Here is a 13,693-nt window from a genome sequence, read left to right as displayed (position 1 = left end):
GCGCGTTAGACGGCACTTGCTCTAGCCATCAGTGGCGAAGAAAGCTCATACAAATACTACTGAAATTTGCACTGTATATATACTGTGCAGTCTGGCGTGACCGCAGTCAAAATGCCCCAGTATGCGCACGGCCTGTCGGATTAAGCGGCCCAGGATGTTAACGTTACCAGTGGAAGGGAGACCGCCGGAGCGGAATCAGATACTGGCAATCGGTGCCCCGGTGCTCTGAGAGAGCAAAGGCCGCAAGAACAACTAGTTTTCGGTGTCTGTTTTCTGCTGCTCTTTGCAGTAGATTTGAGGTCCCCCAGATTGGTTTTCTATGCTCAGCCCTCAAATCTCGGAATTACGGAGTACAGTGACGGAAAGCACAGTTGTGAGCCAACTCCAGCCGCCTGGCAACACCTATCAAACAGCAGCTTGGCTCAACCACCTTGACATCATCATACAAATGCCTCCCTAACTGGCGCCCCTAGGTGTGTAACCGTCGGCTTGCGCGCTGAACCTTCTGACACTAATATAATATACGTTTCTAGCAGAGGAAATCGTGGAAAGCCGTAAGGCACATTCTGTCTTGAGTCAAGCCGTTCTGCGGTCTTACAACCGTCTCATCACTAGCGATTTGTTTATCAATAAATGTAAGAGGTTAGGGAAACTTCATTATTAAACAAAAAGTAACATAACGCCCTTCTCGTGCTCTGCCATCCAAGCTGACTATGAAACCAAACTGAAAATAACAGCCAAAGGCCAAGACCCAAAACAAACCAAAACCAAAACCAGAAGCACCGCAGAATCAGAAAACAAATGTGCCTTCTGTCCCATGTTCCGTCGTCCATCGTAATCATACACCAATCCCGCTCACCACGCCCGCTGTAACCCGCCTACAAGAAACCCTTGGTCATACTCGGGGCCCGTGCGCGGCCAATACTGCTCTTGCGCTTAGGAATGTCCGGCGACAGTTCCGGGTCCGTTGCCGACGATGTCGTAGAGGGCGCGGACGAGACCACAGACAGTGCCGTGCGTGCAGTCGCCGTTGACGCCGTGTGACCCAAGACCGATGACCGGAACGTGTTCTGTGTGCCCGTCCGCCGCATGCTGCCACCAGCAATGCTGCCACCGCTCACACTGCTGCCGCTACCCAAGTTCTTCCAGCTGTCCAGCTCCCGCTCGAGACGCAGAGCCTTCTCCTTCTCCTCCCGTAGCTCGCGCTCGGCCCGCCGCGCCGTGAGCTGGATGCTCGACTCCGACGCCTGAAGCTCGTCAATCGTCTTCAGCAACTTATCGGCCTTGTCGCGCATCCGCGTCACGTCGTCCTGCAGCTGCCCATTCTGCTTCTCCTTGCGCTCTAGCTGGCCCTGCAGATCCTTGACAATCCGGTCCACGTTACGGACCGACCGGTTGGACTGCGCCTGCTCGTGCTCATGCGCCTCCAGCTGCGTTTCAAGCTGTACAATGTTAGTCCGGTGAACTAAATTTACATATGCGAGGGCATGATGTAGGTAGTCTTCTTACCTCTTGAACGCGCTTGTTCAAGAACTTAATGTCTTGGCTGGCGCTTGAGTAGCCCTTCGTCTCGAGGTCCACCAGCTTGACTTGCACCTCACTGAGCGTCTTCTCCAGCGATGTCTTCTGTTCTTGCAGCTTGGCGCTCGCCTCCCGCTCCGCTGTCATGTCCTTTTGCACCTCGGCAACAAGAGCTTCGGCACGGCGCATCTTCTCCACAGCAGCCGCAGCAATGTCCTCTTGCTGTGCAAGGCTGGACCGGAGATCCAACAGGACCTTGTCGGTGTTGGCCGCATCACGGAGAGACGGGCTGGCGCCGCGGGCGGCGAGCTCCTCCAGGCCGGTCTTGGCCTCCTCGAGACGCGCCTCGACGCTACGCTTCTCACGTACGAGCGAGTCGCGTTCCGAGGTGACCTCGTCGACGGCTGACCGCAGCGTGCGCACCTGGGAGAGCAGGTTGACAATGCGGCCTTGTGCTTCGTTGTGAGCCTGCACGGCCTCATCACGCGACGACACGACGTCCGACAGCGTCGTCTCCAGGCGCGTCTTCTCCTTGGCCCACGTCGAGCTGTTGAGCACTTCGTCGTCCCACTTGGACCGAAGCTCCTCCAGCTCGTCACGCAGGCGGCTGATCTCGGCCTGCTTGAACAGTTTCTCCTCACGCGCCAGATCGAGCTCCTTGGTGAGTGTCGCAAACTCGGCCTGGTACTTCTTGCGCGTCTGCTCCATGCTCGTCTCCGTGTCCTCAATGTCCATCGCACGCTGGCTGCGGTAGTCCTCGAGCTCGTGCTGCTGCCGCTTCTTCGCCTGCGTCACCGACTCGAGATCAGTCGACAGATCCTCGAGACGCTCCTCCAGGCGCTGGTTTTGCCGCTGCAGGTCCTCCACCATTGTGTCCATCTTCTTGCGCTGTGCCATAACCTCGGCGTAGGTCTCTTCGGCCTCGCGGGCCTGCGTCTTGGCGAACTGCTCGGCTCGTGTTGCCTTAAGAACGGCCATCTCAGCTTGCTCCAGCTTGCCAAAGTACTCGTCGGCACGGCCCTTGTACAGGTTGAGACTCGCCGTCACATCGACGAGTTTGGATGATTCGGCGTCGAGGCGGATCTGCAGATCCGCAAACTCCTGCAGCAACTGGTTGCGGCTCGCAGCCTCCTGCTCGCGGGCCTGGCCCATCTCCTGCAACTCCGACTTCGCATCGCGGAGGTCGACTTCCATCTGCGCACGGTCATGGCGCAGCTTGTCAAAGTGCTCCTTGATGTCAGTCAGCTCGGCAACGGCGTCCTTGTGGCTATGAAGTAGAGATCGGCGCGACTCTTCTTGGCTGTTAAGCAAGTCAAGGATCTCCTCGTACGACCGTGCCTGGATGTCGTGAAGTGAAAGCTCGCCGGTACGCAAAGCCTTCTCCAGTGCCGACACCTTCTTCGCAGAGTCGTCGAGCAGGTCGTGCAGCCGGCTGTTAGCTTTTTCAAGCTTCTCAACACGGCTGTTGTTGTTCTTCGAGCCATCGTTGGTGTTTTTGGCGCCGGCCGACTCAGCCCGCTCTAGCTGGCTCTGGAGGTGCCGATTCTGCATTTGGGCAAGCTGCAGCTGGTTCTGGAGCTCTTCCATTTCAGCCTTGAGATCCATGCGATTGTTGAAGCTAATAATCTCTGCAGTACGGTCCGAGCGTGCAGAGTCGGGCATGGCAGAGGACAGTTGTCGTGGTGGCGTCGACGCTGTGTTGTTCATCTGGCTATTGGAGATGCGACGAGTACCGCCCGCCTTGGTCTTCTTGGTGTGTGTCGGTGAACCGTTATTGAAGTACGGGGCCTCGTTGGGGCTGATCTCCTCGAGAAGGCCGCGCTGATGCACGGGAGACGACTGCTGCTGCGCGCGAAGGTCTGCCAGTTGAGCCTCGGCATTACTGCGGCCCGCTTGCTGCACACGAAGGTCCTGCTGCAGCTCCTCGATCTTGCGCGCCAAGTCGAAGAAGTCTTTGCTGGTAGGGAAACGCTCCTTCCCACCTTCGGGGGGCACATTCACAACGGGCGACGCAGGATCCACCGTTTTGAGGATGCACAACATCTGACCACGTAGATCTGCGAGCTCCCGGTCGCGCGCTTCAAGGGTTGCTTGAACCGTCCGAAGAGTGCCCTGGGCTTGGCCGCGCAACTGGCGCTCTGCCTCCATGGCCCGGTTGACCTCAGCGAGCTGCGACGTTGCGTTGGAGGACACCTTCTCCGCATTGCGGCTGCTTTTGACCTCGCGAGCAACTTCATGGTTCATGTCCTCCAGGTCCAAGTTCAGCTTCTCCACCTTCTTCTCGAGAGACGCGGACGTCATCTGCGACTCGCTGAGCTGCTTGTTCAGCTTATTATTAAGCTCCTCAAGGCGCGCCTTTTCACGCTGCAGAATCTGAATCTGGCCACGCGAGGCCTCACCTGCGCGGGACGTAGATCGGGCTATCTCCAGACCCTTCTGCTGAAGCTTGTTAAGCAGGGCCCGGTTGTCATTTTCGGATGCCGTCAAGCGGCTCTTGACAGTCTGAAGCTCTCGCTCCATCCGCTCCTTGGCCTGGTCGTTCTTCAGGCCGAACTCGCCTGACGATACAATGAGCTTGTTCAGTCTCTCCACTTCGGAGCTCAGGCGAGCGCGCTCGCCCTCGAACCAACGCAGACGCTCTTGGGCAGCATCCAGATCACGCAGGAGGCTCTCCTCACGCTCTCTGGCCATACGCAGGGCTTGGCGCTCGCCGGATGTTTCAGCCTCCATCCGAGCCTCCTCCGCCTCAGCCTTGGCGACACGAAGACGGCGGACTTCTTGGCGGGCGTCGTCGCGCTCCTTCTCAATGGCTTTGCGGGCTTCCATTGTCCGCCGCAGAGTGTCCTGTTGGGCATACAGCTCCTTCTCGATGATGATCTTGGACTCGTTAAGGTGGTCAAATTCTTCTTGCAGCTTCTGGTATTTGTGCTCGCTGAGGAGGAGAACGTCGTCGCGAGATTGGCGTTCACGGCTAAGATCCATCTGGATCTTATAAAGCTCCTCCTTGAGATCCTTGATCTGAGATTCCAGAACACGGCGGTTCTGGTCTGCCTGCGCATCCTCAGAGAGGCGTGCCTCAAGAAGCTTCTTGGCATCCTCAGCCTCGCGACGGAACTGCGACTCTTGGGAGCGCATTGCAACGATCTCAGCCTGTACTTCACGGAGGCGGGATGCGGCCTTCTCCTTTTCGGCAGCGAGCAAACGGCGGTGGTCTTCGAACGACCGGCGCTCCGCCTCGTACTTCTTGTTGTCGCTGCGCAGGAGGGCAAGCTCGCTTTCTTTTTGCCGCACGAGATCTTCGTAGTCTGTCGATGTCTGAGACAGCTGTGCTAACCGCTGCTGGGCGTCCTGGTTCTCCATGGCAAGTCGTTGTTCCTTGGACCGCGACGCCTGGAGTTCTTTCTGCGCCGCGGCGAGCTTCACAACGGCATCCTGGTCGACCGCAAGCAGGCGGCCCTCAAGATCATGCACTTTGCGATCCTTGATGGAAAGCTGGCTCTGGAGCATCTTGACTTCGTCAGCGAGAGCCATTTCCTGCTCACTGCGCTCAGACTGCTTTTGCGCCGCATCTTCCATGGTCTGCTCGAGGTCGGTGATTTGCTGTGCAAGCTCTTTCTTCTCTTCTTCAAGGCGCGCGATGATGCCAGCGGCCTGTTCGAGCTGCATGCGGTACTTCTCGACTTCGTCTCCAGCACGTTTCTTAGCATCCAGGAGATCGTCAAGCTGGTCCTCGAGGCGTTCCTGGTCATCGAGGGCGCCAGCAAGCTTATCCTCAAGCTCGGATTCGCGCTGTTGCAGGCGCTTAAAGATCTCCTCTTTGTCTAGAGCTAGGGCGCGCTCGCTTTCCAGCGTTTGCTGGATGCGGGCCATTTCCGCCAGAGTAGCACGGCGGTCGTCTTCCAGCTTCATGCGACCTGCCGCATGCTGTTGCATCTCGTCTTGGAGTTGGCGAATGGTCTCATCGCGACGCTTGATCTCGGTGGCCGTGCGGGTTGCACCCAACAGGGGCCGCATCTTGACCAGCAGTTGCCACCAGGGGTTATCGCAAAGGTCGAGGTAAGCATGGAAGTTGCGCTGGATAACGCGTGTCGCCTCGGCACGATAAAGACGCTTGTAGGCAATCCGGCGCTGGCTGAAGCCGCGTGCCACAGCCTGGAAGCGAGACATTATCTCGTTGATCAGAGCGTCACGCTGCTCTTCAAGCTCGGCCAAAACGCCAGAGCGGAAGAAGACTTTGGTGAGACCAATGCGGAAGAGAGCCTTATCCATACCAAGTTTGTCAAGGATCATGGCAGCCGCCGCCTGGCCCTCTAAGTAGGTGCCCTTTGGCATGTCACGGCAGAGAACTTCATACCGCTGGCGGAACTCGGCAAATGGAAGACGATTCGGGAAACCAGTTCGGGCAATACGAATACCCTCCAAAACACCATTGCAACGAAGCTGGTCCAGGACCAAGAGGTTGTTGAATTGCTTGGGACGCTTCTTGTGGTTCGGCAGAATACAGCGGACAAAGTGCGGGTGTGTTGAATGCAGCTGCGCCATGAGCTGCGCAAGCTGCTCCTTGTGTCTCTGGGCTACAGTGCGGAAAAGGCCCTTCTTGACTCGGCTGCTCCGACCGACGGCGGCAGCACTATGTTCATCGTCTTGGTCAGCGCAATCTGCAAACAGGCTGGCGACATGCTTGTCCGTGGAAGCGGCGAGAAGTCGGGTAATGTTGTCATTCAGCGGGTCCTTGTTCTTTTCCAGCCAGTTGTTGGTTGAGTATTCGACCTCAGCGGCGTAATGCGTCAGGATAAAGCCATTCCGCAGTCGTGATGGTCGGTACTTGGTCGACTTCTTCTCCCAGAGAGAGTTGAGCTTTTCGGTAAAGGACTTGTCTGTGGCCTTGGGCATGACACAGTCTTCGTCGAGGCACGAGAAAATACCAATCGGATTAGACAACTCAATGAGATCAATGGTCGGTTGCAGGTCGCGGCCAAAGTCAATGAATTGCCACTCAATCTGCTCCCGAGCGTACTCCTCCTGCTCGAGAACAAACATGTGGTGATTAAAGAACTGCTGCAGCTTCTCGTTGGTGTAGTTGATGCAAAGCTGTTCGAAGCTGTTCTCCTCAAAAATCTCGAAACCAGCAATATCGAGTACGCCGATGAAACGAGAGTCATCCATGCCCATCATGCCAGCGCGGTCGAGCTGACGGTTGATGCGTGTCACAAGATCACCGAATCCGCGTTCATAGATACCCTTTGCCAAGGCGTCGATGCTGAGGCGCACTTGATCAGGCGTCTGCACCTTTTCAACCCACTCACGGCCTGCCTTCACGCGGGGGTGTAGCAAGCCCTTGAGGAAAGGCTCAACAGGGACACCGAGAAGTCTGCAGAGACGCTCGGCGTGGACCTTGGCGTCCGGCGCCAAGCGTGCCTGATCGGCACCGCGGCTTTCGTTCATGACAGTGATGTTGCCGAGATGCAGCACAGCCGCTATTGTCCGAAGAACGGATGTCTGGTCCTGCTCTGAGAAGCCCATGATCGAGAAAGCCTCCATCAGAGACTCCCACTCGTCCTGGTCCGAGACACCGCTAATGACATCATTGCCTTCGCGAGTATAGGCAAAGTCCTCGACACCCATGCTGTCCAGCAACAACTCTTGCCGCAGGCGGCGATCAGCACCCTTGAGCAGCTGGTAGAAAATGTGGTAGTTCCGCTCCTGGCTGTTGATGCGGACGACGCGCGACTTTTCGAGCAAGTACCACTCAATGAAGGCGCCAGCTATGGAGCCATTGTTGTGGAACTCGATACGGATAAATTTTCCGAAGCGGGAAGAGTTGTTGTTGCGGACGGTCTGCGCGTTACCAAACGCTTCAAGGATCGGGTTCGCGCGTAGGATCTGAGCAGAGAGGTTGGAATGCTGTGAGCCCCGACTCTTGCCAGTCGGCGTGTCGCTGTGGGCCACGGCAGCCAAGTATTGAATGACCTTTTTGGTGTTTTCCGTCTTACCAGCGCCAGACTCGCCCGTGACGAGGATGCTCTGGTTCTCACCGTCGTCGACCAGGTTCCGAAATGCCTCATCAGCCATGGCGTAGATATGCGGCTTTGTGTCTTCCCGATTGCGGCCTTTGTACATGTTGATGTACTCATTCGAGTAGATCGGGAGCGGGCAGTAGGGGTTGACAGTGACCAAGAAGAGGCCCGAGTATGTGTAGATGAGGTCGGCTTGGTACCGCATGTGCAAGTTGTGCACGACAGAGGCCTCGTTGAGGTGCGTCAGCTCGGCCATGTCGTTCGCCTTATCGAATTTGGCGGGGTTCACTTTGTCGACGCTCTCCGCATCGATCTCGCGCTGCTATAAGTTGAACGCACAAGTTAGCATGCCGTACTCACTCTATACATGCCCGGTGATGGAAAACTCACGCTGCCATCCTCGCACTGCACGAGAATACGATTAGGTCCCAGCTCTTCAACGATCCAGCCCTTGACAAAGGCAGTTTGCGGGTCTTTCAGCCAGACATATCGCTTGCCTGAGAAGTCGTTCTCGCCCTCGATACCGCGGACGACGTCAATGCTGCGCTGCTTCATCTCCTCGGTCTTGATGAATGAAGGGGCAAAGGTGCCTGAGGCAGGGGTGCCCTCCCGGGAACGGTCGTAGCCATTCCGCGAGACACTCCCCGACCTAACAAGGCCGTTCATGCTAGACGGTGTTGCTTGTGACTGAGAGCGACTGTGTGATGGCCGTGCGGGGGATGTTGGTGCAGGCGTTGAGAAGAGAACTGATTTGGGCCGGCCGGCGGCGCTGCTGTTACCAGGCGCCGGCGAGGCTGACGGGGTGCGGGCAAAAGGGTTGCTACGCTGCTGCGCAGAAAACCCGGAAGGCACGGTCACCATTGCGGGCGACGTTGCGTTGTAGTAGGTGTTGGGGTGTGCTGACGGTCGGAATACGGGTCAGGGTTCCTCTGAGGGCAACATCCGCCAGCAGAACGTTGGAGGAAGTTGTCGAGGACGCTCGAAAGGTCGTCGGGAGTGTGTCGTCGTGCTGCAGTCGTGACACAATATGCTGCTAAAAATGCAGATAGAGAACAGAAGAATAGGAAGGAAAGCACAATGTCAACAATAACGCGAGGCACGGTCAACCATACAGTGACCGTAGACGTCGCGCCGTTGCAAGAAACAAGTGTAGCTAGGAAATATGAAGAATTAGTGATTGAAGAATTCAAGAATTAAAAAATCCAAAAGAAAGAGCCTCTCAGGCGTCGTGGTCAAGGCTCAATGGCATGCACACTTGCTCGTGTTTGGCGTTCCTTCCTTCTGAACTGTTTGGCCCGCGCTTTCCTGATTCTGCGGGACGGAGCCCAGCGAGACAGGCGCTTGTCCCACATCGGTTGCCACGACAACAACACAACAAAGCCAGATTAGGAAAGGCAGAAATGCAGGTGGGGTGAGTCTAACATGGGAGGCTCGACCAAACACGGAACGCTAGATAATCCGGCCGGTTCACTACAACAGCTCGCGTTCTAATTATATGCCGATCTTGGGCACTGTTTGGGGGGCGCGAGGAAATCGCTGGACAACACACGGTCTTCTAAATCACGACTTGCTCAGACATAGCGCACGGCACGACTCAACGCGCGTTCTGAGCCTCGATTTCGCAGTGTTTGGAATCGCACGCGCATTTGTACCCTTCATGTTCGCGGTGTCTCCGCCCTTATTGCTACATAGGTGGATTTTTGCTTAGGAAGGAACAACTCGTGTCGTTTTGGCTCCTTCCTGCCTTGACAAGCAGCCAGTCTCCAGCGACCAGCCAGGTTGTTGTCCCTGTCTGCAATTCATCTTAACAAAACTTCATTTTCTCCGCACCCACGTCATTCGGTAACAGCGCCCCATGCTTTCATTCAGAACCACAACAACGCATCGTAGACGGACAACGGTGACACACGATAAGACAGCTTCTTGATCGACCTCGCGCGAGCTCCATCAAGCTGAAATGGCGGGCTATCCCTATAGCCATGGCCAGTGGCCACCACAAGCGCCACCACCACCAGCCTCCCAAGGATCTCACCCGGTAGCTTTTCAACAGCAATATCCGCAGTACGACTACCGGCCATCGAGCAACCCTCCTCCGGCCATGTACAATGGCAACTCGTATCAAGTGCCTCCCCCCATACCTTCGCCAGGAGCTGTTAACCAGCAGCAGTCTCAGCAGAGCTACTATGGAGCTGTACAGGCCGCACAAGCTGCGTTTGACCAAAATACACAGGTTTCCGGCTTGGGCATCTCCGTAGCTTTGCCGGAAGAGCGCAGCCCAAATGCGGTGGGTGGCGACCTAAGCTGGAGCGAGGCATTTCCCACTTCGCAACCTACACCCTCTGCGCACCCACCATACAATCCGGGCCTTCCACAAGTACATACACAGCAGCACAACTACCACCAGCAGCGCCCACCACAGCCTGTACCGCCGCAGCAGATGCCGCCGCAGCATGCCTACTCGCCTGCAGGCTATGCTCCCCCACCAGCCGCATCGACAACAGACCTTGCATACAACCCAGAAGCCACCGTGGCTACGCGAGAAAGCGAGCCGGAGGAAGGCGAGCTCAGCGAAGACATGGAAGATCTATACGAACCCGAAGAGACGTCCGGGTCCACGGGCAATGGAGGTGCGAGAACTTCTCGCTCGGTTGTCTCTCAAGAGGCTAATGACGAGAGTTTTGCGCAAGTTGGTCTTGGCCACGCCGCCGCCGATTTGCCGAGCCGCGATGCTAGTGTTATTGATAGCCAAGAAGACGCCTTTTACGACGATGATGACGACAATGAGCCTGGTGAGATCAAATCTGGCGGCAACGGCGATGAATCCGACGCAGACGATGAAGACATGGGTTACTCCGATTCAGAACCGAAGTCTGCCGGGGCCACCGACCAAGAGCGTGCTGCTACGTACTCGCCGCGCCTTTCCCCTGGTGAGATTGAGGATAGCGACAATGCTGATACACGGCAAAGTTTGCAAAAGGACAGCTCCGGATCGGCTGGCCCAACTGTTGGTGCCGCTATTGTAACCTCAGATGGTACTGCAGTCGGAAACGAGACGGCGAGCGGTGTCACGACGAAAGTCGAAAAGGACGCGGCCATCGCTGCAAAAGAATTGATGCCCTCAAATAACCTAATTTTCACTACGATGGACGATGCCAAGAAGGAAGCACAGAGAGCCATTCTGCGACTAATCCCATACGGTGTCAATTACCAGACATATATCGATGAAGGATTCGATAGCAAACTGATTCAGTCCCTCTTTTCGGAGCTGGGTCTGAAAGCGGTCCCCACAGCGGTTTCAGCCTCACCGAGATCAGCCTCGCCATCGCAGTCTATTGAGCCGGCGGCATCCCAACCCGAACCAGGTGGTGACAAAACGGCGCCCAAGGAAGAACGAAAAGACCGCATTGCGCGTCTTCTCGCACTCCAGGCATCGAAGCCAACACCCGCACTAGTTCCGAAGCCCTCTGTTGCTGCCGCAGCTACAAAGCCCGACAAACCCAAGTCACAGAAGGAAATCATGCTACAACAAAAGCTCGAAGCTCTTAGGCAGGCACAAGAGAAGCGTGCAGCTGCCGCAACGACAGCTGCCGCAGAGGCGACAGCTCTCAGAAACACTGTGTCTGGACATCAGGGTGATGTTGCCGCCGCTATTGTGGGGCAAATTGCAGACAAGACGGCTGCCATTTCTGCTGCACTCCCTTCTTCTCCCGCCACGAGTTCCCGCCAACGTCCTGTGGCAGCTGACTTTGGTGGTTTTGCTTCCTCGGCGGTGCACAGCCTACCCACACGCCCACCTGCTCCTGTTCGGCAAGAATCGTCCATGATCATCGAAGTCAGCGATGATTCGGATGAAGATGTGGCCATGGAACTTGACTCACAGGCCGATGATTCGTACTCGAGACCAGGCCAATACAATGACCAACGTTCGGGCGGTGCTTCCTTGTACCGTGAGCAACAATACAACAACAATGTTGGCAAAAACGGGATTGGCCGCAAATCTCCGGCGGATCATTCTTATTCGTCTCCTCGAGGATATGCAGGACGTGCTCCGCCTATGATGCCGGCACCGCCGACCGCCCCTGCGAGTATGATAGCGCGGGCCAAGGACGACGAGTATACGAGAAAGATGCGGCAGATCGAAGAGATGAAGCGCAAGATAGCAGAGGCCGAGGCGAGAAAGTCGAAGATCTCGCCGGCAGGCTCTCTAACGCCACAGACTGGTGGCAACAGAACGCCATCTGATGGTGGCTCCAGCAGCAACCGCAATAACGAGAGCCCATACCCAGTTCTACGGCCTGCTCCACAACCACTTCGGCGGATAACGTCCAACGGCGAGCTGTGGAAGGACGAGAGCACCAGTAGCCCTATGGCGCCTATGGAGGAAGCTCCTATCCGTGTAGCGAAACGCACTGGCGGTCCCTCGCCGTCATCTTCTCAAGAAAGCCACCGAGAGAAGCGGGTGCGTGTGGCGAGTCTACAACTGCCTCGTGTCGAAGCCAGTCTCCAAGAAAAGATGTTTAAACTACGCCTTCTTCAGGAACGAGTTGCAGCCCTTCAAGCCGAGATCGATGAAGGCGTGGCTGAAAAGCGGCGGTTGACAGAGGACGCAGAGGACCTAGGCAGCGAGCAAGAAGAAGCTTCCACTGAGAACGAAGCGAGCGTTCAACCCCACCAATCACAGCCGCCGACAGACGAACCCATCAATGACGCTGGCAGGATGACGGATGTCGATCTCGCTTCACAACAGTTAGATGGCCTTGGACAGCAAGAGGAGGAAAAAGAGGGCGAGATAAAGGCAGATGATGCCCCATCCCACGGCACCCCGAGCGATGCCGAATCAAGTGTAGGGCTATCTGTTGCTCGGGCAGAAGCAGAAAACTCGCAGTCCAACGCTGCGTCTGAGTCGGATCCAGTTCAAATGTCAGATTCTGCCAACGCTAGCGATGAGGATGGCGACATCGAGATGCTGGACAATGCATCGGATGGGGAGGGCGAGCCGGATGAGGATGACGAAATAAAGGATGGCGGAGGTTCGGCTTCCGACAGCGCTATTGATGATGGGGGCGTTGCCGCCGTGGCAGAACTGTTCCACGAGGAGTCACAGCAACAGCACTCGAATGTGGTGGTGACGCCAGCAAGAGTGGCAGCAAAGCCGTCGACGGCGACATTTACACCATACGAGAGCCCGTTGCAGTACTTCGAGTCATACCGCTTCCACCCGCAGTACAAAACACAGGTCCCCGGCGGCTTCAGGTCGTTAACGTACAGTGGTAAGATCCAGGACGATATCGCGCTTTGCCCAAATGAATTTTTGGGCGACGACTGCTCGGACCCGTTGTGCAGTTTTCAACACATTGCATCTATTGTGCCCAAAGGTAAGTCTGCCATCACTCTGTCATGGTCCTCTTATGCTTCTTCTTTTGTCCCTCCCTTTCTCACTCTCTCCGCTCCGCTCTCTATTTTCCGCGCTTTTCGGCATGACTATTAGACGATCAAATTCTTGTTGAACTCGGTCGGTCCGACGACTACACGGGTGACCAAAAAGCGCGGTTTGTGGACGGTCTCAAAAATTTGCTGAAGAAATTTCGCGACGACCATGAGCGCGATTTTGACAAAATTGCGGAGGGTATTATCGACTTTCGGCGCAGGTTCCTCGGCGACGACAGTCGCGTTCTCGCACACCTCGAGGGCATTACTGTCTAAGCGAGGAGACGCAACGATTTCGTTGTCTTGCTCTGATCACCTCTTCCCTCCCTCCCCCTGTCTACAGCTATCTTGCTATTTTCTATGCTACGGCATTTGGCTACGTGAGTAACGCACAGCGAATTGGATCAGATCTTCTCCTGTTGAAACAAACATCTTTGAAGGGGATGGCAACACGAGGCAGTGAAGACGCTGTGTGATATGAAAGAGGTGGATGGCTCAAAGGTGCAAAAGGGGGAGAAAAAAGACGATGAGAAAACGCGTCACGTCACACTGTTGCGACGCCCTTACCCCTCCCCTTGGGGCCCTACATGCATTTTTTTTCTCGGCTTTCTATTTCTCATGGCATCCTTTGAAGGTCATGACGGATTTGTGCTCCTATTGTGAGTTGCACCTGCCCCACTGCATGTAGGCTCAGCGGCCTCCTCTCAAGACTCAACGACACACGACAG

The 13,693-nt window shown here is 56.1% G+C and overlaps 2 protein-coding genes across 2 annotated transcripts; one reads left to right on the top strand and one right to left on the bottom strand.

The window, feature by feature from the left end:
• Positions 1-878: 878 nt before the first annotated feature.
• On the bottom strand, positions 879-8,399 carry SPSK_08263 (myosin heavy chain; the record flags this gene model as incomplete). Its single annotated transcript, XM_016734868.1, has 3 exons — positions 879-1,442; positions 1,510-7,860; positions 7,929-8,399. 3 exons carry the CDS (start codon positions 8,397-8,399, stop codon positions 879-881), a joined length of 7,386 nt encoding a protein of 2,461 aa, XP_016587925.1.
• Positions 8,400-9,495: 1,096 nt separating this feature from the next.
• On the top strand, positions 9,496-13,241 carry SPSK_08359 (uncharacterized protein; the record flags this gene model as incomplete). The annotated part of the gene is made up of 2 exons (XM_016734959.1): positions 9,496-12,913; positions 13,027-13,241. 2 exons carry the CDS (start codon positions 9,496-9,498, stop codon positions 13,239-13,241), a joined length of 3,633 nt encoding a protein of 1,210 aa, XP_016587924.1.
• Between the last annotated feature and the right edge of the window lie 452 nt (positions 13,242-13,693).

The sequence above is a fragment of the Sporothrix schenckii genome, assembly GCF_000961545.1.
Source record: "Sporothrix schenckii 1099-18 chromosome Unknown Cont44, whole genome shotgun sequence".
Classification (NCBI taxonomy): Eukaryota; Fungi; Ascomycota; class Sordariomycetes; order Ophiostomatales; family Ophiostomataceae; genus Sporothrix; species Sporothrix schenckii.
Note: the sequence above shows the minus strand (reverse complement) of the source record. Positions and strands in the feature narration are given on the sequence as shown.